A 21,748-nucleotide genomic window follows, 5' to 3' on the forward strand; every position below is an offset into this window, starting at 1 on the left:
CACCCCCAGCACCTTCAGCCCAGCTGCTCCTCTTGGCACGCCGGGCAGGCGGGTGTTTCCATCTGCACATGGTTCACACCCCGCTCGGAGCTCCGCTGTCAGGTTTATGCAGTAAGAGCTGTGAGCAGCTTGTTGTTCAGTGACTCCCACGTGCCTTAGATGGGGAGAGAGGAGAACATGAATGAGGAGCTCCTGCGGCCGGGGGATGCGGTGGGAGCTGGGAGGAGGAGGAGGAGGAGGAGGAGGCAGAAGCCAAGCCACTTTCCAAACCCCACTGGCAGCTCAGCCTCGCCTCCCGCAGCAGACCTGCCCGAGCATCCCTGTTCACACAGACTCTCAGCGGGGGCAGGGAATGAAACCCTTTCCCTGCCCAGGCTTTTCTGCGGTTGCGAAGGGCAGCGGTGCCTTGCCCGGGCAGGGCAGGGTGGTGTAAGAGCGGGGAGCCTGCCAGCAGGAGCTGCGGGGCTGGTGGAGGGACAGAGCCCCTCCGAGGTCAGGAAAGATCCGATGAATATTTTTTTCCTTTCCCAGAAGCGACTTGAAGCGTGTGCAAGGGCAGCGAGGGGGCTCTGGGTGCTGGGACCCCCACGGCCGGGGTGGGTGCACAGCGTCCTCTCTGCAGCCTGACCAACCGCGCTGCCTCTCGCCTGCTTCTGGCCTGGGGAAGAGCCCGGGATCCGTCCCGAAGGGCAGGCGGGTTGCTCAGGAAAACTTTCCATCTCCAGGCCAGCTTCCAGACCCGTCTAGGGAACAGGCAGGAGGCCGGTGGCCCGTGGCAGGGGGATGTGAGCCTGCGGCCGATGGGTAAAGGCTTCCCTCCCGATCCAGAGACACATCCTAGCTCCCGGGAGTCTGACTCGGTGCCATTTGCTCTCCTTGTTCCGTTTTTCCCCCCTGCAGCAATTTCTGCCAGGTTTTCCCTTGCAAGCAGCCAGAGACCCCCAGCCCCCAGCACAGGAGAGCCCCTGCAGCCCCTCGGTCCGGGGTGCGAGCGGAACCGCGGCTTGTGCGAGACACTGGTGGGAGGCTTGTGCCCGCTCCATGCCAGCCCGCAGGGACGTCCCTGCCTCGGCCAAATTTCCTTTGCAAGAGCATGAAGCAAACAGCACATCCTAGGGGTGCGTTCTGGGGGGCTGAGCACCCCCAGCAAGTGCCAGCCCTGGTCTGTGCTCAGCGGACAGGGACACTGGGGGCCACAGTCCCACCAAACCCTGGGGAGCCCTGGCAAGGGTTTTCCTGCCAGGATGGGCTTGTTTACCGGGGGCAACTTTTATCTGCACAAACAGCCCTTGGGCGGGCAGAGTGGATATGGGTTTGTCCTTATCTCCGCTGGCAATCGGAGGGGAATGTAAACACGGATGGGGTGGAAATGCCGCAGCACAGGGACATCCTCGCTGGGGGGTCATTGCAGCGGGCGGTGGCACCCAGGGACCCACCATCACCCCGGCCCGCATGGGGCTGGAGCTGCGTGTCCCAGCCACGGGAGAGAGGGGTCACGGCGTTGGGCTGGCGACGAGCCCTCCCGTGCGGGAGCCGCGCAGATGGGGAGGTGATGATGGACGGGGCGAGATGAAAGCCGCCCATCCCCGCTGCCCACCGTGCAGTTTATCCTCCCTTTGGTTTATTTTCTTCCTGTCCGCAGCCAACCCTCCTGTCATCAGCAGCCCGGGCAGTATTGGTGGAAGTGCGGCCGGTGCTCGCCGGGGCTGGGCAGGAACTGCCCCGCGCTGCCCGTCCCCGGGGGCCGCTCTCACGCCAGGGGCTGCAGGGCAGCGGAGGAGGGGGCTGCTCTGCAGAGCAGCCCCCGGCCGTCGTGTGTGCAACGCAGACTTCAGCAGTTCGTGACTCCTAGGGCAGGTTTCCCTCGCCGGGAGGCTGCCAGGGGAGCGAGTGTTTCACAAACGCTTCATTTGGATCAGGTCGGTAGCAAAAGACGCTGCGATTGCTGGAGAGTTGGTGAAGAGACGGACACCTTTGAGGAGCTCTTCTGCTCCCGATTCGGAGGGCAACAAGGCGATAACCTTGTACCGCATGAGGATGATGAAGGGCTTTCCAGCCCTGTCACCTGCCCAGGGAAAGGGCAGATAAAATGCCCTAGAGATGAGCATACACTGACCAGTGGGTGCTGGGAGCAGGCGAACACCAGGGCCCGATGCCTCCTGCCTGCCTGCTGGCAGCACCAGGGCAGCAGGGGAAGCTGTCTGGGGGTGTCTCATGACCAGCATCCCTGGTCCCCCATGTGTGGCCGGGAGCACCGAGCTCCGACAGGCGCTGGGACAGCAGCACCGTGGCAGGGCGGGGCTGGGGTCCCCGCGTCCCCCATCATCTCTTTTCTCGGTGGTTTTTGGCGCCAACCCCACACACAGAACCGCAGAGAAATGCCGGACGTCCCAGCGACAGGCGGCACAGGGTCCTGCCCCCCCACCCCGAGACATCACTGATTTATTGCCCGGGGCTGGTTGTTCCCTGGCCCTGGGTCCAGGTGGTTTCCCCCTTTCTTTCTTCTTGCCTTTTTTTTTTTTTTTTTTTTAATCTCCAGCCTGTGGGGGAAATGGGAGACAGAAACAGATGAGGAGGAAAGGCTATTGTTAGGGCTCTGGGCTGTGCATCCCGGAGCGGGTCGCTCGGTGCCAGCTGGTTTCTGGGGAGGTCTCTCCAGCGGGGCAGATGGTATCAGCAGGGTCCAGGAAGGACATCGCTGCCAGCCCGGGAGAGCAGCGTGTTCTCCTCGGTGGGCTGGAGCTCTGCGGAGTTCAGCAAAGGGCAGCGAGAGCTGAGCATCCGCGTCCCCGGTCTGGGATAGGGACTGGCTCTCTCACACTGCCCAGCTCTGCTGCAGCGTTTTGGGGTCTCCTGAGCCCCCCAAGCCCCCCAGTGGGGATGTGCCTGCAGGTCTCCATCTCTGCAAGACAGAAAGGGTCCGATCCCCCAAAGGGGCATCTCCAGGAAGGGCATTTTGGACACCCTGGGGGGTTTCCCCCCACAATTACTGCTGCAGCCAGTCCTTGCCCACACCCTGACCCGGGGGTCCCCCAGGCACCGAGGGCAGATCCCTCGATGAAGCGGGGGCTCGTGGCCCGCTGCTCCCCGCCAGCCAGGATGTGCCCTTGAACCCTGACCTTCCCCCGGCTCCTTGACCCCGTAATGGTCCATTCTCTGGGAGGAGGAGGAGGAGGAAATGGCAGTGGACCTTGTTGTTCGGCGGCGGGCCGCCTCGCTGGGCTGGGGGTCACTGCTGATGTCATTCGGCACGGCCGGATATGTTGTTTTCCTGCCCCAGCACCCGGTAATCGATTCGGCAGCTGGCACGGGGCGAGGGCTGCCTGCCTGGCACCGCAGCCTGCCCGGGGTCCCTGGGGTCCCTGGGGGGCAGAGCCCTCGAAGCGCCCCTGTCCATAGCCCAGCCTGGCAGGAGACCACTGCCCTGGGCACAAAGTGCCTGGAGGAAGGGCTCAGAGCCCCGCTGGGGACCCCCAGCACCCCAAGGCTGGAGCACGGATGAGGTTTCATCCCCCAGGGACGGGGCAGTGGGAGTGGGCCCTGGGCCAGGGTCCGGTGTGGCGTGCGGCAGCCAAGCTCCATCTGTTGGGGCCGGGGCGATGACGGGGTCTGGGCAGGACAGGGGCTGGCTGCGTCCCACCGCCGCCGGGGCCGGGCGAGCAGCCCCTTTCCAGGGGTGGTCATTGCCGCGGCCCCAACCACCACCGTGGTTCTCCAACACAGGCAAAACGAAGGCGAAGCACTGCCATCCATGCCGGCTCCCTGCTTGCCCCCCATCAGCAGACGTCGGTGTCGGCCTGGGGTCCCCGCGTGGGTCAGCAGAGCCCTGTGGTCCCTACTGGGGCAGCGAGGAAGAGCTGAAGGGCTTTTCCCAGTGAGGAAGAGGAGAACAAGCGGCAGAGGCTGGCTCAGGCCCTCAGCTTATAAACGCTGCAGGGTCGGCATCGGCTGCCCGGTGTGGAAGGCACCGGGCTGGGGTAGCAGAGGCATTGGTGGGGGTCTGCCCCCTTCCCAGCCATGCCACCCTTTGGACAAGATCAGGGACCCCCTCTCCCTCTGTCCGGCAGGCAGGGCTGAGCCCCTGGCACTCATCACACTTGTGAGCAGGGTGGTCCTGCTGGGGGGGAGCGGGCTCTGCCCTGCCCAAGGATGCTCGGAGAGGCTTTGTGCCAGGGCTTTGTCCCTGGGCACCCCAGCTCTGCCCCCTGCCCCGCCTGGGGGTCCTGCATAGCGAGTCCGCCCAACCGTGCTGCACCCCCCCTCCGCACTCCAGCTTCTCTTGAAATGTTTAATTTACAAACTTTTAAGAAGAAAAGCTATTTTTTTTTCACTGCCCTGAGGCCCGGGCAGCCCAACCGGAGCAGCTCTGCTCAGGGGGCGTCCCAGCCCCCCCGGGGTGCCGGTGGGGGGTGCCGGACACGTGTGCAGGCGCTGTGTGCCCCCCCCCCCCCGGACCGCCCCCCGCGTTTGCTCCCTGCCCACCCCCGGAGGTGGCAGAGCCATTTGGGATGGGGGTCTGCCACCCAGGCGGGCAGACATCTGTCCCCGCAGGCTTCACACGGGGACCACCCGGGACCTCCCACAGCGGCCACCCCACCTGCACCCCCCCGCGGAGGGCGGGCGGGGGTCTCTAAGCGGGGGGGGGGGGGGTACAAGAACCCCGGGGAGGGGGGGAACAGGAGGGCCGGGACCCCCCGTCGGGAGGAGGCAGCGTTGTCAGCATCGCCCTGCGGACCCTGTGGGGTCACTGGGGGCACGGCACGGGCGGGGGGGGGGGGGGCAGGGTGCAAGGCGCCCCCCAGGACCGGGGAGCACAGGCGCTGGGTGCCCCGGGCGGGGGGAACCGGGGGGCACAGGGACCCGCCGGGCGCCCGGGTGGGCCCCGCCCCCGCATAGGCCCCGCCCCCGCATAGGCACCGCCCCCCGCATAGGCACCGCCCCCCGCATAGGCACCGCCCCGATCGGCCCAAACCCCACCCTCGTCCCCGCCCGCCTGCCCCGCCCTTCGCGCCGTTTCCCGTCGCGCCCCGCGGCGGAAGGGGCGTGGCCGGGGGCGGAAGCGGCGGGCAGGGCGGGCAGGGCGGCAGCAGCAGCGCCCGCTCCCGGCGCCATGTCGGGCCGCTGCTGCCAGGGGCAAACGCCGAATCGCGACATCCCGGGCCCTGGCAAATGCCTCGCCCTGCCCGACGGCGCCCCGTTGCCACCCGGCGACTACAGCACCACGCCGGGGGGCACCGTCTTCGGGACCACGCCGGGCGGTGAGCGGCGGGCCGGGGCAGGACCTCTCCCGGGGGGGGGGGGGGGGGGGGGGCGTGGATATGCCCGTTGGGGAGCCCTTCGGGTGCGGGGGGTGGCCCCGGTTTTGCGGTGGGAACCGAACCGGACCGGCCCTTGTTCGGGGGGGGGCTGTTACCGCAGCGCGGGGTAACGGGGGAGGCCGGTGTGGGGAGCTGGGGGGCTCCTGTGCCGGCGGGGGGGCTCTCGCTTTGACCAAGGGGACGTGCGGGGGGGGGGGGGGGGGAGCCCTTACTTCCCCCGGGGCTGTATGGGGGCTCTTAATCAGCTGGGGTTATGGGGGGGGTAAGCTCCCCCTTTGACTAGGGGTTTTGGGAGGGGGTCTCTTGCTTTGAATGGGGGCTGTACGGGGGGGGGGGGGGGGGGGGAGGCTTTCGTTCCGCAGACGGTGTGTAGGGAGGGACCCCCGTTTGGGCAGCAGGAGCTGCATGGGGGTTGTCACTTGGCACAGGGGGCTCTTGTGGGGGTCACCTGGGAGCCCCATGGGTTGGCTGGGGTGGGCCCCCCCTTCCCCGGGCCAGGGTCTGGCTTAGCAGGGCCAGGCTTTTCCCTGGGGGCTTGGCCACTGCTGTGCTATGAGGGAAAACAAGGGGGTCGGGGGGGGCTTCCACCTCCCCGAGGGTGTGCTGGAGCCGCTGCTGCAGCGAAACAGCCTCCGCCGGGGTGGCTGGGCTGGAGACCAGGGCTGCTGCTTGTGCTCCTCGCGGGCAGCAAACCCATCCTCCAACGTGGGTTACTTATTAATTTTTATCTCTAATATTTGCTGTTTCTTCTGGCAGTAAGTAAACCTTGGGGCTTTTTTTTTTTTTTCCCCCCTCGTCCCCAGTAGCTCTGACTCCTGGCAGCGCAGTGCTCCACCGCTGCACAAAGATGGGGGGTTGGGTCCCCCTCGCTTTGCTGCGAGTCCCGGTAGCTGCACTGTGGTACCTTTTGGGGACGTGATCTTCAGGTGCACAGGCTTGGTTGGGGGAGGTGGGTGTGCGCAGTGCCCGCCCGGAGCGGGGGCAGCTGAGGGGGGCTGCGAGTCCGCAGCCTGTCAGCTCAGCAGGTCTCTTGGCTGCGCCTCGTGTCCCCTGTCCCCTCAGGCGACAGCGGGGACACGATGTGCAAAGCTCCCGAAAGGGCTCGTCCCTCTGGAAGGTTTTGCGTCCGCATCGCTCGAGCGTCTGTTTATTTTGAGCCGTTTGGCTTTCCAGGCAAGTGGCGGCTCTTCCAGAGGGTGACACCGGGCACCAGATCAGCGGTGTTACTGCCAGCTGCGGCAGCTGCCTGCGCCCCTGCTGCTCGGTGGTTTGAGGTCATTTTTTCCGTGCCTTTAAGAATTTTCCCACTGTGCTGCTGCAGAAAAGCTCGATGTGAGCAGCAGGAATGGTGAAACCGTACTTGAAGTTCAGCCAGAGGAACAAACGAAATGGGAGGCGGTGGATGATGTTTTGTTTGTCCCTCAGACCTCCTGGTCTCATTACAACGCGACGTTTTGGGGGTTAAATTTCAGAGAGAAAGGGGGAAGTCGGCGTTGCTGACTCACTTGTTTTTTTGTGTTTGTGCAGAAGAGCTTGGTTGGGGAACTGAAGTTCTTGTGGTATTTTTGCCACGTGTTCTCGCTTTGAAAGCGGCAAATAGCTGGAGCACTTAAATGGCACTTGCAGTAATTGTGCTGTGGAGGGCGGGAGAATGAGAGTGACTTCCTCAGCTGCGTTCGTGTGCTCTGAATGACAGAACAGAAATGAACAATTAACAGTGCAGAGTAATGAGCCTTGCGGGATTATCATCGCTGCTTGTCTCTGGAGAGTTAATGAGTGTCTAGAGCGTGGAGGAGTAACACAAATCATGTTTATTGTTCGGGTGTGGGCACCTGGCAGGGGCCACAGGGCTCTCGTGACTGCGTGGTACTTGCGTCTGTCCCCAGCCTGTTTGGGGACAGCTTGTGCTGTGGCTGCTGGCTGTTCACCTTCAGGGGTTGGATTTGGGTGCTAAAAGGAGGAATTAACTTAAAATCCCCGAAGGACTCGGGGTGGTGTTAGCCTTGGGTTGTCAGTCTGCTTTCGTGGTCGCTATTGCAAAGAGTTCCTTGTCCCGTACGGTCTGGAAGAGCTCTCACGGGAACGCTGCCGGTGCGTTTCACACCAAACTGCCCGGGTTAGTGCACTGAGGAGTGCCGAGGTCGGGGCAGCTTGGGCTCGGAGAGCCTCTGCTTCCTGGGCCGTGCTCTCTTCGTCCGCCTCCTGCTAACCCAGCTACCCGCTGATCCGGGCAGGATGCTTGGCATTGCTCCTCTGCATGTGAGCCCCAGCTGCTGTACAAACAAATAATCCTGGGAAGTGCTCAATGTATGTAGCCCACTGAAAAAAGTCTGAGAGTTCCTGCAGAGCAGTAGGTTAAATCTGAAGAACCAGAAGGAAGAAGCAAATCCAGTTTGTTGTGTGAAACCACCGACTAGTTTCGGAGAAGAACGGGGGGCTATGATCTCTGAAGTCACCCCCCGTGGCCATAGGCAGCCCCGGGGAGGTGAGCGATTGAAAAAGGGCTCGGTGCCAGAGCCAGGAACGCCCGGGAGCGCTGCTGGGTGACGGAAGGTTTGGGGAAAGGTGGTGCCGTGCGCCTGACAGCCAAGGTGCTGCCCGGGGGAGGGCGGGGGAGCGCTGCTTCCCAGCCACCGGGCATTGAGGGCAGCTCTTTCATCCCCGCCTTTGCTCGGGTCTGGCTTGGCTGCTTTCCCTCCTGTGCACGGCCCTGCGGGGACACTCTGGGGGCCCGTTGCCTCCGAGCCCCAGGGGCGTCAAAGTGTCTCAGCCGACTCCCCAGGTGTGGAAGCTGGGGTCTGACCGGGGCTTTCGGGGAGCAGAGCGGTTCCCCGTGGGGCGCAGCCTTTCCTGCTGGGGACGTGCTCCCCGAGGAGCTGCTGTGGCCTCGGGAAGGGGCTGCCTGGGGCCGGGCCTGGGCGAGCGGCTGTCCCGCTCGGCTGTCCCGCTCGCTCGGCTGCCGCGGGGTGTTGGCTTCCCTCGGCTCCGGGCACGTGGCTGTCAGAGGAACGTGAACCTGCCGTGGAAGCTCTTGGCCGCCTGCCCGGTGCTCCCGACCCCGGGTACACGGCCTGCAGTTCTAGGAAGCCCCGTCCTCGCCTCCGTGACCCTCCCAGGCATTTATCACCTCGCTCACAGACCAGCCGCCTGCCTGCTCCCGCCCAGCCAGCAGCTCTGTGCTGGGCTCCATCTCCCCTCGGGTCTGGTTCAGAATCCCGCAGTGTTCTGGGGGCTCGTTGGCAAACTCCCCTGAAAGCCCGTGCCCAGTTACGGTGTTTGATAGCCGGGCTTCGGGGTGAAGGGAGTGTCATGTTCTGGGACAGATGTTCATGGGCGCGTGTTGGCCTGCACGTGTGTACTTCTAGTTAGTGCTCTGCGGGGAGTACGTGAGCAGCAGCTGCCTCTCTCCCTCTTGCTGCCACAGGAGCAGAGCAGCAAGGGCCTGATCCGGAGAGGGGGTTTGCAGGCTCTTCTTGCGAAAAGAAAATGGTTTTCCAGTACTTTCTGGGTTAAGGCTGCGGTCTGTTTGGAGGGGTCCCTTTCCTGTGTGTGTGTTGAGCTTTTTCCAGTGCAGTTCCTTTACAGGGAACGGGCTGTTCAGGCCAGCAGTGTTCCTAGAAATCCGAGCGCTCTCCCGCCAGGCTCGCTGGGATGTGCTGGCTTCTTCCCCGGAGGGCGAGCGGTCTGCGGTCTGGGCAGCCTCCCACAGGCAGCAGTGACAGCCCCCGGAATAACAGGGGTTGCTTTCGCTGTGGCGCTGCTGCTGCTGCTTCCCACGGCGGCTGCGAAGGCGGCCCAGCCGAGATCTGACGGTGTTCTTGTCCTCCCCAGGTACCAGGATAATTTATGATCGTAAGTTTTTGATGGAGTGCCGCAATTCTCCGGTTGCCAAAACGCCACCTTCTGACCTTCCGGACATTCCAGGTGTTACCAGCCCAAATGTGGAGGAGCTGAAGATTGAGAACAACCACGTCCAAAACTGTGACGAGAAAGTGAGCGCAGGTGGGTGCCTGGAAAGAACCAGTGAGGAGCGCTGCGGGGTCCTGGGAACACTGGGGGGGGACGCGTGGAACAGAGCCAGGAGACCCCTGTCAGCTGTGGTCAATGCTCTGTGACTTCTTGCACAACCAAAGTGGCCTTGGTGTTACGGGGCAGCCAGGCTCTCATGGTATGAGGTTCTGCTGTGGTCCCCAGTAGTGTGGGGGGGTTTTAATCAGTTAGTCAAGTGTAATTTGTTGGGAGGCTTAATGCTCGTTATTGTAGCATTTGAGAAGCTGCTGCTGGCTCGGTCTCCTGCGGAGCGAGGCCGGGAGCAGCTGCTGCCGCCTCTCCGTACCCTGGGCCCTCTGGCAGCTGCTTTGCCGTTTGGCCAAAGCTCAGGTGAGGGTTTGGGGTCAGCGTCAGCCCGAGCTGGAAATTCTGCTGCCTTTTCTGGCGCCGAGGCTCTGGTGTACGAGCGAGCTCAGCGCAGGGAGCCGGGGTGCGATACTGCTTCGTGCCTCTCGATGGTCCAGCGCCCGGTGCTGTCCCCTCCGGGCGCAGCGGGAGCCGTGGGTGCGCAGCGAGGGGGGCGGGGAGAGGGGGTCTCTGCCCGCTGGGCGCACACGGACGCTTCCCTGAAGGCCCGGTAGCAGCAGCGTGAGCAAGTGTCGCTCTTGAACGCCTTTTCTCAAAGCTGTGAGGTTACTCCTTGAAGCAACCTGAAACTACCAAGTACGATTATTTATCTTCTCTCTAAAAATAAAGACCTGGATGCTCATTGCTTGGCTCCCGCGCTCGTCCCAAGCGAAATCCTTGCAGAGCCGGTATTGCGTAATGCTGGCTGTGACGCGCTGTGGTGACCTTTAGTGGCTTCTCTGGCGAGCTGGAACGCGGGCTGCACGCCGGGTGCCAGCTCGGCTGTGGCTCTCCCAAAGAAGCCCCTGTCCTCGGGAATAGCTCCTCGCCGCTCACGTGGGCGTCCTTCATCCTGCGAGCTGTGGTAGCGGCGCTGGGGGGGATCCCTGGTGAGACGTGCTGGTGCCTCTGGTAACACGAGTTCCTGCCAGTGATTGTCATCAACGTTGTTCTCTACATTCCCTTTCACAAGGAAATCCAGGGGTAGAAATAAATTCTGTAAGGGGCGTCTTCTCTGCCTCTGCTCTTGCCTGCCTGCGTGGAAGGTCCCCGCTACAGACAGAGCTTGCGTTTCGCTCGGACAGGATGGTTTTTGTGTCAAGGTTGGTGCCCGAATGCAGATGTTAGGTCTGAACTGCACAGCTGACTTGTTCGTTCAATGAGGTACTTGGTATTTAATGGAAAACTTGGACTCATTCGTGTGTTCTGTGCCCCTCAGCAGGCGAGGAAGAGCAGTTCGACATGGACATCTAGAGCACCTGCCCCGAGAGTGCTCATCCCGCGAAGAACCAGGACCTTGTCTTGAGGATTCCCACCAGCCAGGCTTAAAAGCAGCCCATGCCTTGAGTGCCTTCCTGCTACCTGGGCAAGGCAGTTTGATCTCGTCCGAGACCAGCGCGCGTCCTGTGCCAGGGACCGAGTCTCAGCCGCTCGGGGGGCGCTCGTACCCAAGCGCAGCCCCTGCTGATGATGGGCCTTGGAGTGCCGGAGGAGACACTCTCAATGATTGTTTTTGGTTCCAGTTTTATGCTTTTGTTAATCATTTTAATACCGTAAAAGTTACAGAAATGCAATATAAGGGAGAAATAAAAAACATTTTGAGTCTCCTGGTATGGAGACGAATGCAATAAATTCGGCTTCTGTCCTCTGTCTGTTCCTGCAAGGGACTGCTGGCCCGGTGCAGGGGGGTCGATCGGGGGGTCCTGTGCGCAGCCCCCAGGCACACCCCGTGCTGCTGGGTTTCCCCTGACAGACCAAGGCCTCTTGGCACGACATCGGTGTGCGTCCCACACCTGGTCCCTGCTGGGAGTTTCAGTGTGCTCTGAGTCGCCTTCCAGCGACGGGCAGCAGGAGCTGCCTGCTCTGTGTTCCAGCTGGTGCAGGCGTCCCCGCGCTGCTCTGCCCTCCCTGCTGAGGGGCAGGGTCGGGCTACGGGGGGCAGCAGCTGCAGTGGATTTGGCAGGAGCCGCCTGTAGCTGAGCACAGCAGAGAGGGTCCCTGACCCCGAGCTGCCGGGGAAAGCCCTGACCCTCCGGCTTCTCCGCTGTCATTCCCGCTTCCCAGAACAGTGGAGCTCTTCCAGCACGCAAGTCAGTGCTCGGCTGTGTTTTCTGCTGGGGTTTTGATCCATGCTGAAACGTTCGTGCTGCTTTACGCTTGTTTCTCCTTTTTGTGACTTGGTGGGCAGCGATTAAGCCCTTTGGAAAAGAGAGGGTTTACCTGGGAAGTTAGAAATAAGCCTGTCTGGTTTTGAGAGGAGGATTTCCATCTGAGAAAGTAATTTCACTGTGGGAGTGACAATCTTGGGCCCCCAGAGCATGTATCTGCGCCTCTAGCCTCGGTGCAGTTTAACAGCCGTGCGTTACGGAGCAGTCTCTAACGCTGCTGCGTGACTGCTGTGGAGGGAGGGCTGGTGGGGGCTGAGGCACCTCAAAGGAGAATGGCCTGAACCTCAGAATTCCTAGAAGACAATGAGTGTCTGCTCAAATCGGCCTTGGTAGATAGCATTTAAATATCTGCTAATTAAGCTCAATTGTGACATTATGATGGGCAAGGCTTTAATAATGAGTAACAGAAGCAAAGGAGACAAAGCAATTGCTGCAGATAAACTTGCATTTCTTTAAGATAAGAGTAAGTGTCTCTCTGAAACCTTAATGGGAACAGATTCAAATTTATTGCCCTCGGGTGTCACTTTATCAGTCTTGCAACCCGGTACCAGTCGCTGGGCTCGGTACGATGGGCGCTTAGAGAGGAGCTGCTATCGCCGTGGAATATGCGCCGTGGCCTGCAGCTGAGGCTGGCTCGGCTTCCGCGGCTGTTGGGCTAGAAACGGCACCAGGTGCTTGGGTTGCCGAGAGCACCGTGCGGCGGGGTCGGGTCCGCGTGCCCTCGGAGCCCTCCTGCTCTGCTCACCACCGCGCGTCGGCGGCCTCCAGCTCCCGATTCTGCGGGAGGCAGCGGAGGATTTCGGTTTTAAGAAAACTTACTGGGTTGCTGTTCGTTTGCCCGAAGCCAGCGACTTCGGGGAGGAGTGAAAAAGCAGCGACGGACGCGTGGGGTGTTTGCAGCAACCCAGTCCGTGCGCTGGGTGCTGGGGCGTTGCCCTGCCCTGCCCCGGCCAAAACGTTTGTAACTGTTGCTGGAGCGCGGCTTCGCAACCGGGAGAGTTGTGGTGACGGAACCTTGGGAAGAGGTTTTGCTGGAAAAGAACCTCTATAAACAGGATTGGGGTTTACCCCTCTTGCTCTCCTGAGATACCCTTCCGCAGCTCTACCTCCTGCTTTATCTGCCGTTAAGGCACTGGCAGTGGCAGGGGCGTCTCTGCGGCTCCCCAGGCCCTGCCGCCCGCGTGGCTCGGACCTCCGCAGCCACGGCTGGTGCCGGACGGCGGGCAGGGGCCAAGGGCGGCTGTTGGCAAAGCAGCCGCGAGATCTGGCACCCGCTGCCTGCCCCGGGCAGCGTCCCGCTGCGTCACCCGGGGGTGAGGTTTCGATGGGGGACACGGGGCCGGTGACCCTGGCTGACCCCGGCGGCAGCAGAGCCGTCCCGGTGCCCCCGCGGCGGTGCCATCCTGAGCGAAGGGCTGCACGTCCAGGCAGCTTTCTGGGGAGAAACAAGCTGATTTCAGCCTTGCTGGGGTTTGGGGTTGTTTTTTTTTTTTTGCTGGGGGTTTCGGACGTGAGCGGGACCCTCGTGGTGTCGGGTTTTTACGTGGGTGTAAAAGCGGTTCCTGGCTTTTTTGGAGCGAGTGCCAGCCCGGCAAGTCCTGCTTCTACAGCCTGTTCCCTCCCACCCCGAGCCGGAGGGTAGCAAGTGCTGCAAGTGTTAAGTATTTTGTCCGTGTCCGTGCCCGCTGCAGCTTTGCATCGGTATCTGCGTGCTTATGTAGATCTGGGGGGAGCATCAAAGCGCCAGGTGCCTCCGAGAGCAATTCATAGCCGATAATTCGGAGCGAGGGAGAGCACCCTGCGAAGCACCCACCAGGTGCGAGAGGGGGGTCCGGGAGGGTCAGGGCTCCCGCTGGCTTCCCGGTGCGGGGCCCTGGGGCCACGGGCACATCAGTGTGGTCGGTGGGGGCAGAGCCAGTCGCTACCGAAGCCGTGAACGTGTTGCAAATCTGCAGTGGGTAAGAAAAACTCCTCTACACACAGTGAGATCAGCAGAGACGTCCCGTATTAACAACACGCAGCAGGGACATGGGATCCTTCCCCAAGATGTCCACCGGCACATTGCAATCAACAGATATTTATACATTAAATTCATACATATCTAGTTTATACTATGCATATTTAATTTCATCCTCTCGATGATTGGTTCTTCTTTCCTCGCTTCTGATGCAAGTTAGCGCGCAGCCTCTGTCGTAGTCTTCTACTGTTCTCTTTTGAGTAGGGGGTGTAATTTGGGTAGGTGGTCTGTGAGTCAGAGGTCCCGACCACTCCTCGAATCGACCATGTTTGGTCAGGGAGCATGTCCTTGGCTCGCAGGCTTTTGGCTCTTACCTGCTTTGGTCCTGATTCAAAGATGATACACAGCGGGTACCATCATAAATCCTGTCTTGCAGACATCTTGGACTGCAACAGACTGTCCTTGTTTCTACCCACTGACAGATCGTTGGTTACTGAATACCTTAGGCCTGGAATTTTACAGAGGCGTGCTAGCAGCATAAGCAATACAGATTTTATTTTATATTTGATCATTTATTCTATTTGAGGCTGATCTACCTAAAATTATCACTAGTCATGCTTACTAACATCTACTAATTAGAATTCTTGATATTCAAACCAGAATAAGAGGCGTAAGGGGTTTTCAAACAGCATCACTGGTGCATAACAGGTTTCAAGTTTCTCTAGTTTCTAAACCGCAATCACCTGGTGAGGTTTCTGTGCTCACAGATCCCAAAACACACGCACACAGCTCTAACATTTTAAATCTGACGATTTTATGCAACAAACGTGTGAAGCGCTTGGGACACGGCGCTCGGCGTGCGTTCTGCTCTGGTGCCCTTTGTCCCGAGCCCACGCCTGGAACTTCTCCTCCACCCGTGGCGTGCGACAGCGCGGTCTCGGCATCTGGTTCTTCACCGTTCGCCTCCCTCCCTCGCACCCCCAGCCGGCGCTGCGTCCTTCAGACGAGGGGTTTTTGGCTCCGTCTCCCACGCGATTCGTGTTTCCAGCGCTCCAAGCTTGCCTCAGCCTTTCCAGGAGCAGATCCCTGCTCGAGGAGGGTTTGTTCCTCACCCGGCTGCTTCTGACAGGGGCTGCACCCCCAGGCGAGCACGGCTGCCCCCCTGCTCCCGTCGTGCGTGCAAGGGCAGCCACGCAGCTGCGCTGCGTGGCTGCCCTTGCACGCACGACGGGAGCAGGGGGGCAGCCGTGGGTGGCCGCCTCGCACAACTGGGATGCTCCGGGGAGGTCCGAGGGACAAGTGTTGGCTTTGTCATCGCATTTTCTGTCCCTGCCCCTTTTTGTCTCGAGCGGGGCAGAGCGGCTCGCCCAGCATCCCGGTCACGCGACCGACGATACTCACCACGACCCAGCTCACGCCTCGATCCACCATTTGTACGACCGTTCCCCCGGGGGCCTTTGAGAAGTCCTGGGGTCTGTTCGTTCTCCCTCGCCCTTTCCTCGTGCATCCAAAGCAAACCGTGCCTGTCTTCCCTCCCCGACCGTGTGCCGTTCCTCCTCCCGGTGCGGGCAGCGGTTGCAGGTGGTGGCTGCGTCTTGCCGCCATCGCTGGCACCAAATGCTGCTCTTCGTTCGGGGGGAACGGCGCAGGCTGCGAGGCTCTGGCCCCCTGCATGGGGAGGGAAGCTGGGAGGCAGGCGGGGTTGCGGCTCCCCATCCTCATCCCAGCCAGGCTGGAGCTGCCCCATGCTCCAGTGCTCCCCGAGCAGTCGCTGCTCGCATCCAAGTCTTGCAGCAGCGGCAGGCAGCACTCCCGTGAAAACCCCGGGTGCTTTCCCTGCTGGAAAACCTTCCCTACATCGGGAAAGCTTCCATCCCTCCCATGCCAATGTGTAAGGACGCTAAAGCCAAGCCAGCCCTTCCAAAAACAGAGACCCTGGCAGCTCCCCGGCACCTCCGGGAGGGCAACGAGATGCTCCGCTGCCCCAGCACTCGCAGCAGGGTTTCTGCTCTGCAGCAAAACTCCCACTGGGAAACGGGTGCAAAAACTGGTCCCTTCTGCCCAGGGGGGGCTGACGAGGGCACCTCTGAGCGCAAGAGCCGGGCCTGGCCGCACAGCGGGAGCAGGGCGAAAGCCTCCGTGTCCCATTCCCGCTGCCCCACCGCCCCCGCAGTGCCCCTGCCCCAGCAGCCCCTGGCCCTGGGGTGCTGAAGGGTCCTGCTGGTTGCTGGAAAGGCGCCGTGTGCCGGGCCTGGCGATGCTGGTGGGAGGGCAGCCCGCGCCGGGCCGGACCCCATGGCAAGCAGCTGTCCCCCCCGCTATATTGTCCCATGGCGAGGCTGGAGCTGTGCCCCCACTTTATTGTCCTGCGTGTCTGGGCTCCCTCTGTCCCGCAGCTGATGTGGATTGGGGCAGCAGAGCCCGCTCTGCTCAGAGATTAGGTCTCCGCTCGCCCTGCTCAAGCTTTGCGAAGCCGGGCTCGCCAGCAGATGCCTCGCCTCAGCACGGCGGCGCAGCTTTATTGTCACCATCCATGCTTTGATGTTTTCCTTCAGCCCTGGAATCTCAGCCTCTATTTTTCCACCCCGCTCTTCCCAGGGAACGGCTGCCTGCCTCCCCCTGCCCCACGACAACTTTTGAACCCGCTGCTGGATTTCAAACGGGCTTGATGGAGGGGCAGAGATCCCAAAGATAGAGCTTCCAGCAAGGCTGGGGGGGAGGCGGGGGGGGGGGGAGCCCTGGGGGGCAGGAGCTGGTGAGCATGGGAGAGTGAAACCTGGCTTCACTGCTGGTGGGACAACCGTTTTTGAGAGGGAGTAGCAAACGTGCAGAGGAAGAGGCAAAGAAAGAAAGAAAAAGATTTAATTTTATTTCACCAAGATCTCCAGATTTCTCTGTGTGTGTGTCTGCCTCCTGCCAGGGGTTAGCCCCACGCCTCCCTGCCCACCCTTGACAGCTCCTGCAAATGACCCTCTAATGACGGGATGGTCCCAGTGTGAAACGCTGTCGGAATATGTAAGCGGCCCAGGGGAGGGTCTGCTGGGGGGACCCAGACACGCTTTGTTTATCCGCCGGCTGGGATGTGGATTGGGGATAATCAGGCTGGGCCGGGGATGTGGAGTCGGGGCTGCTGGTCCCAGGAGGGGAGGGATGGGGATGGGGATGGCCGCCACCCTGCACAGCCCCCTGGGCCACCCACTGCCAGCCCTATCGCCCGTGGCCCTGCTCGTCCCCTCCGCGGCGGGTAGCTGGGGACCGGCTGTGGGTCCCCACGCGTGTGCCGTGTCCCGGCACCTGTGAGCCCGGGGGACCCCAGACCCACGGTCAGGGCTGCAGTGGGGTGACCTCGGCCAAACCCGGGGACTGACCCTCGCTGCCCCGGCCGGAGCGTCCCTCCCAGGGCTGGCGGGCAGGAGGGGGGCACGGTCACCCCCAGGGGCACCCAAGACCCCGGGCATCGCCGTGGGCTGGAGGTCTCCCGCCCGGCTCCCAGCCCCATCACCCCTTCGGGTGGGTGACCCAAAGGAGAGCCGCCTGCACCAGCGCTGCGCGTGCCTTAAAATTCATTGCTGTGAGAGAACGTGGCCCTTTCCTTATCTCCGAGGGGTAAATACAGGTGGGAAATCCCCGTAGCCCCCCTCTGCTGCGCCTGCAGGTGCTTCCCGCTTGCCCACCAGGGCAGGAACCGCTGCTGCTTCGTTATCTCACGTGAACTTTCCTGTTCATGGGGCTGTTGAGCATCTTTTGCGCCGTTCGAGGGGACCCCCTTGCTCTAGCAAGTTACAGCAGCGGCCCACCCACTCTGGGTGTTACTGTGACGGGCGGTGGGGGAGCATGCTGCAGCCAGAGACGATCCCGGGGCAGAGAGAACCTCCGGGTGCAGCAGATGCACAGAGGCGTGGGGGGAATCGCGCCCTGTCAGACCATTCAATGGCAAAAATGGGCTGTGGAAATCAGCAGAAGCCACCAGGCATTTTTAGTATAGATAATTTATTGATGAATTATACAACCACGACCCTTTCGCTACCGCCCCATCCAGCAAGTGGTGGAAAAGGTCTGAGCAAATGTTTTACAGAGGAAAGCAGTGTGTGAGCTGAGGTGTTCAGGGCAGGTAGGAGGGCTGGGGCGGGCTCAGGCCCACCGAGAGCGACCACGGGGCTGCCTTATTGCCGGGGGCACCTCGTTTGCTTGTGCAAACCCCCTCTGGCTCCTGGTGAACAGATGGGGCTTTGGAGAGGGATGCGGGAGCCCCAGGCCCACCTTCGGCGTCACTCCCTGCGTGGTCCTGGGCGAGGAGCGTTTATGGTGGCGGTCGCTGCTCCCTGCCTGCTGCCAGCCTGTTCCTCCTGGGTCCGTCCCTCCCGGGGCCGTGCTCAGCCCCACAGCTCAGGGCAGGAGCGGGCTGTGATGAACCCCTGCCTGCTGCTGCCCCAGCGATGCTGCCGGCTGGGGGCTGTAGACATTGGGCTTAACACATCAACCTGGCTTAATTGTAACAGAAATCTGATAGAGTTTTAGTAGAAACATAATGGAAGTCTTAAGAGAAATGCCTAAACCCCAGTGGAGATTGGAAATCCCAACGGTGCAGACGCTCAGCGTGGCCGGACACCGGTGCTGCAGTGCCCCACCGAGAGCCTGCGGCTACCGGCGATCCCTGCCGTGGGCAAAAGGAGTGTCGCCGTGGGCAGTGTGTCGCGGCGGGGAGCCCTGCGCCCCGACTCCTGCCTCTGCGGAGCAGCACCAGGCCTCGGCTGCCCTGGCACACGCCGGCTGCCAGCGCCGCAGCGCCTGGATAAATGCAACCGTCGGGCACCCGCCGCCCCGGCGCTGCCACCAGCGCCGCAGGGAGGTGTCTGACGGCCTTTCCCGCACGGAGTCTGGATCCATCCACGCACCGTGGCCATGAGTGCTGCAGAACTGCCACCGCCCGGGCACCCCACTCCTCCCCTGGCACAGCCAGAGCTTTGCTGACCCACGGGCACGTGGGCTTCAGAGACGCCTTGGTCTGTGGGCTGGGCAGCCAGTCCTTAGGGACAATTTTTGGGCAGAGATGTGCCCCTTCCCGGCAGGAGGTGAGCTGGCCTCAGTTGCAGCCGCACTCCTCGATGATCATGTCCTCGTGGTGGCGGACGACGATTTCGCCCTTCTCGTAGTAGAGCATGGAGAGGGGACTCATCCTGACCGGGGAGCAGGCGGGGCAGGGCACCTGGTTGGGCTTGTAGAGCTGCAGCAGACTCTGTGGGGAGACACAGGAAGGGCAAAGCATCACCCCTGCCATGGGCCAGCGGGGCTGGGGTGTGTGGGGGGAGCGGAGGCAGCAACCCCCCCTTACCTGTATGTACGCGTGGTTGGTGGGCTTGAAGGTCTCGTCCACGGGCGATGGACACTGCCCTTCGCACCGGTAGGCGTTGTACTTCTTGGGGTGGACGATCCAGCTGCCCCAGCCGGTCTGCTCAAAATCCACCATCATGTCCACCCTCCTGCACAAGGACCTGCCCTCCTCCCCCGGGACGGCAGCAGCAGCGGCAGCATCGCTCGCTTTGATCCTTTGCTTCTCCTTCCTGTTCCTGCGATGCCGGCGGGTCCCCGCGCCCTGGGAGCCGCTGTCACGCATGACGTGCTTGGAGGTCTCCGCTGTCCTGATGAGGCTGTGGTCTGCTGGAGACTTGTCCTTGGAGAAGACGAGCAGCAGGACTCTGTCCGTCACGTCCTGGGGCAGGGTTGGCTCCCCGGGGCCACTGTCACTCCAGGTGGGCGAGCGCATCGCGGTGGTGGCCGGGGCGGCCGACCCGCTCGCCTCCCACCACTCCATTCCCGTGGGATCACGGTGCCCGGGGGCCACGGCTTGGTGCAGCCAGGACCGGAGCAGGCTGGTGACCTCAAAGACTTTCCAGGAGGCCTGGGTGGAAGAGGGGCTGCCGGCCACCGTGCCCAGGAGCAGCTGGTGGGGGCAGGTCCCGCCGCCCTGGCACCTCCGCCGCTGGCTGTGGTAGATGTCGAGGGTGATGCCGTGAGCTGGGGAGAGGCCAGGCAGGTGGATGCGGAGCTCAGCCAGACTCACCTCCTGGCTGCTGGAGAGGGAGGACATGTCGAAGGAGAGCGCCCAGCGGGAGCCGTTCTGCAGGGAGCCTGAAACCCAAGGGGGACGGTGAGGGGGCCGCCGGCTCTGCCAGGCAGTGCCAGCGCAGGAGGGGACGGTGCCCTCGCGTGCTGCTGGGGCACGGCCCCTTGCTGAGGGTCAGGGGGAAGCAGCCAGGTCCACCCTGAGCCCCAAGGGCCAGTGAGAGCACCGGACGGTGCCGGTCCTGGGGACAGTGCAGGTCCCAGCACAGGGATGTCCGGGGACGGTGGTGGTCCCGAGGAAAATGATGGTCCCAGGACAAGGATGCTTGAGGATGATGAGGGTCGCGGACATGAGGAGGGTCCCGGGGACAGGGATGCTCGTGGGACGGTGCAGGTCCCGGGGACAGGGATGTCTGTGGACCATGCTGGTCCCGGGGACGTGTGGGTCCCAGGACAGGGATGATCAGGGGATGGCACCAGTCCTGAGGACAGTGCGGTCCCAGAACAGGGATGCTCGGGCATGATGAGGGTCCCGGGGACAGTGCTGGTCCCGGGGGCAGTGCAGTCCTAGGACAGGGATGCTCATGGAACGGCGCGGGTCCCTGGGACGGTGTGGGTCCCAGGACAGGGATGCTCGGGGGACAGTGCCGGTCCCGGGGACAAGGATGTCCAGTGACAGCGCGGGTCCCAGGGAGACGGATGCTCAGGGGACGGTGCGGGTCCCAGGACAGGGATGCTCGGGGGACGGTGCGGGTCCCGGGGAAAGGGATGCTCGGGGGACGGTGCGGGTCCCGGGGACAGGGATGCTCGGGGGTCAGTGGGGGTCCCAGGACAGGGATGCTCGGGGGTCGGTGCGGGTCCCGGGGAAAGGGATGCTCGGGGGTCGGTGCGGGTCCCAGGACAGGGATGCTTGGGGGTCAGTGCGGGTCCCAGGACAGGGATGCTCGGGGGACGGTGCGGGTCCCGGGGACAGGGATGCTCGGGGGTCGGTGCGGGTCCCAGGACAGGGATGCTCGGGGGTCGGTGCGGGTCCCGCGGACAGGGCTGCCGGGGGTCGCGGCCCCACTCACTCACCGTGCGGGGAGAGGCTGAGGGCGGCGGCGGCGGCGGCGCGGAGCGGGGCGGGGGGGGCGCGGAGCAGCTGCAGCATCAGCGGGGGGCAGCGCGGCGGGGCGCGGGGGGGGGGCGCGGGGGGGGGCGCGGGTCGGGGCGCAGCCCAGGCGGAGCAGGGCGAGGGCGCAGAGCGCCAGCGCGGGCGCGGAGCGCGGCGGGACCCGCATGGCTGCAGGGGCCACCCGCGGCCGCCCTATTTGTACAGCGGCCCCGAGCGCCGCCCCGGGCGGCCCCGGCAGCCCCCTCCTGCCCGCCCTCCCTCCGTCCCTATCTCCATGCCCCCCCCACTGCCCCCATCTGCCCCCCGCCATCCCTCCTCATTTCCATCTCCCCCGTCCCTCCCTCCCTCCCTCCCTCCCTCCTTCTCCCCATCCTTCCCTCACTGCCTCCAGCCCTATCCGTCCCTCCCGCATCCCCCCACCTCTCCCTCTCTCCATCTCCCCATCTCTTTCTCCCCGTCCCTCTCTCCATGCGTCCCTCCCGGGCTCGTCCCCACTACCAGCTCCCTCCGGCCCTGCCGTGACGAGGGGTGACAGGCACCCCCTCGCTGTCCCCACCGCCCTGCACTGACCGGCACCTGGGAACCCTGGGGATGGGTGGCCCCAGCACACCCCCCCCCCCCCCCCCCCCCCCTCCCGGCAATCCTGTCCTGCTTCTTGGAGAAGACACCAGGACCTGGGGTCCCCGGGGGTCCCTGACACTCCCGCAGCCCCATCCAGGCAAGGGCTCTGCCCCCACTTGGTTTCCCCTTCTCCCAGCACCGCTCAGAGCAGGACCAGGGCAGAGGGTGCTGAGCACCCCCCGCCCCTCCCTGCTGCAGGCACCGGGTGCAGGACGGGACAACGGGGCTCGTACCGCTGGGTGTGGCGGGGGACGGCGCCCACCTTGGGTGGGCTTTGCCCAGGGACCAGCCCCGGGGGGGCCGGGGAGCTGCTGGGGCAGGCAGAGGGCTGCTATGGGGGAGCCCTTCTGCCATGAGCCTTTAATGCCGCAGAGCCAGGCCGTGGGGACAC

The 21,748-nt window shown here is 63.1% G+C and overlaps 2 protein-coding genes across 3 annotated transcripts; one reads left to right on the forward strand and one right to left on the reverse strand.

The window, feature by feature from the left end:
* Window positions 1–5,110: 5,110 nt before the first annotated feature.
* EIF4EBP1 (eukaryotic translation initiation factor 4E binding protein 1) lies at window positions 5,111–11,066 on the forward strand. 2 transcript variants are annotated; one of them, XM_086477152.1, is made up of 3 exons: window positions 5,111–5,258; window positions 9,150–9,320; window positions 10,654–11,066. In XM_086477152.1, the coding sequence occupies exons 1-3, from the start codon at window positions 5,111–5,113 to the stop codon at window positions 10,686–10,688; spliced, it is 354 nt and encodes a 117-aa protein (XP_086333278.1). In that variant the 3' UTR covers window positions 10,689–11,066. The 2 variants fall into 2 exon arrangements, with proteins under 2 accessions (XP_086333278.1, XP_086333279.1); XM_086477153.1 differs by having other exon boundaries at window positions 10,657–11,066.
* A 7,576-nt stretch (window positions 11,067–18,642) lies between these two features.
* NODAL (nodal growth differentiation factor) lies at window positions 18,643–20,046 on the reverse strand. Its single transcript, XM_086477148.1, has 3 exons — window positions 19,890–20,046; window positions 18,892–19,688; window positions 18,643–18,795 (listed from the first exon to the last, which is right to left on the reverse strand). The coding sequence occupies exons 1-3, from the start codon at window positions 20,044–20,046 to the stop codon at window positions 18,643–18,645; spliced, it is 1,107 nt and encodes a 368-aa protein (XP_086333274.1).
* Window positions 20,047–21,748: the final 1,702 nt, after the last annotated feature.

Source organism: Leptosomus discolor, chromosome 23 (genome assembly GCF_034619465.1).
Source record: "Leptosomus discolor isolate bLepDis1 chromosome 23, bLepDis1.hap2, whole genome shotgun sequence".
NCBI classification, from domain to species: domain Eukaryota; kingdom Metazoa; phylum Chordata; class Aves; order Leptosomiformes; family Leptosomidae; genus Leptosomus; species Leptosomus discolor.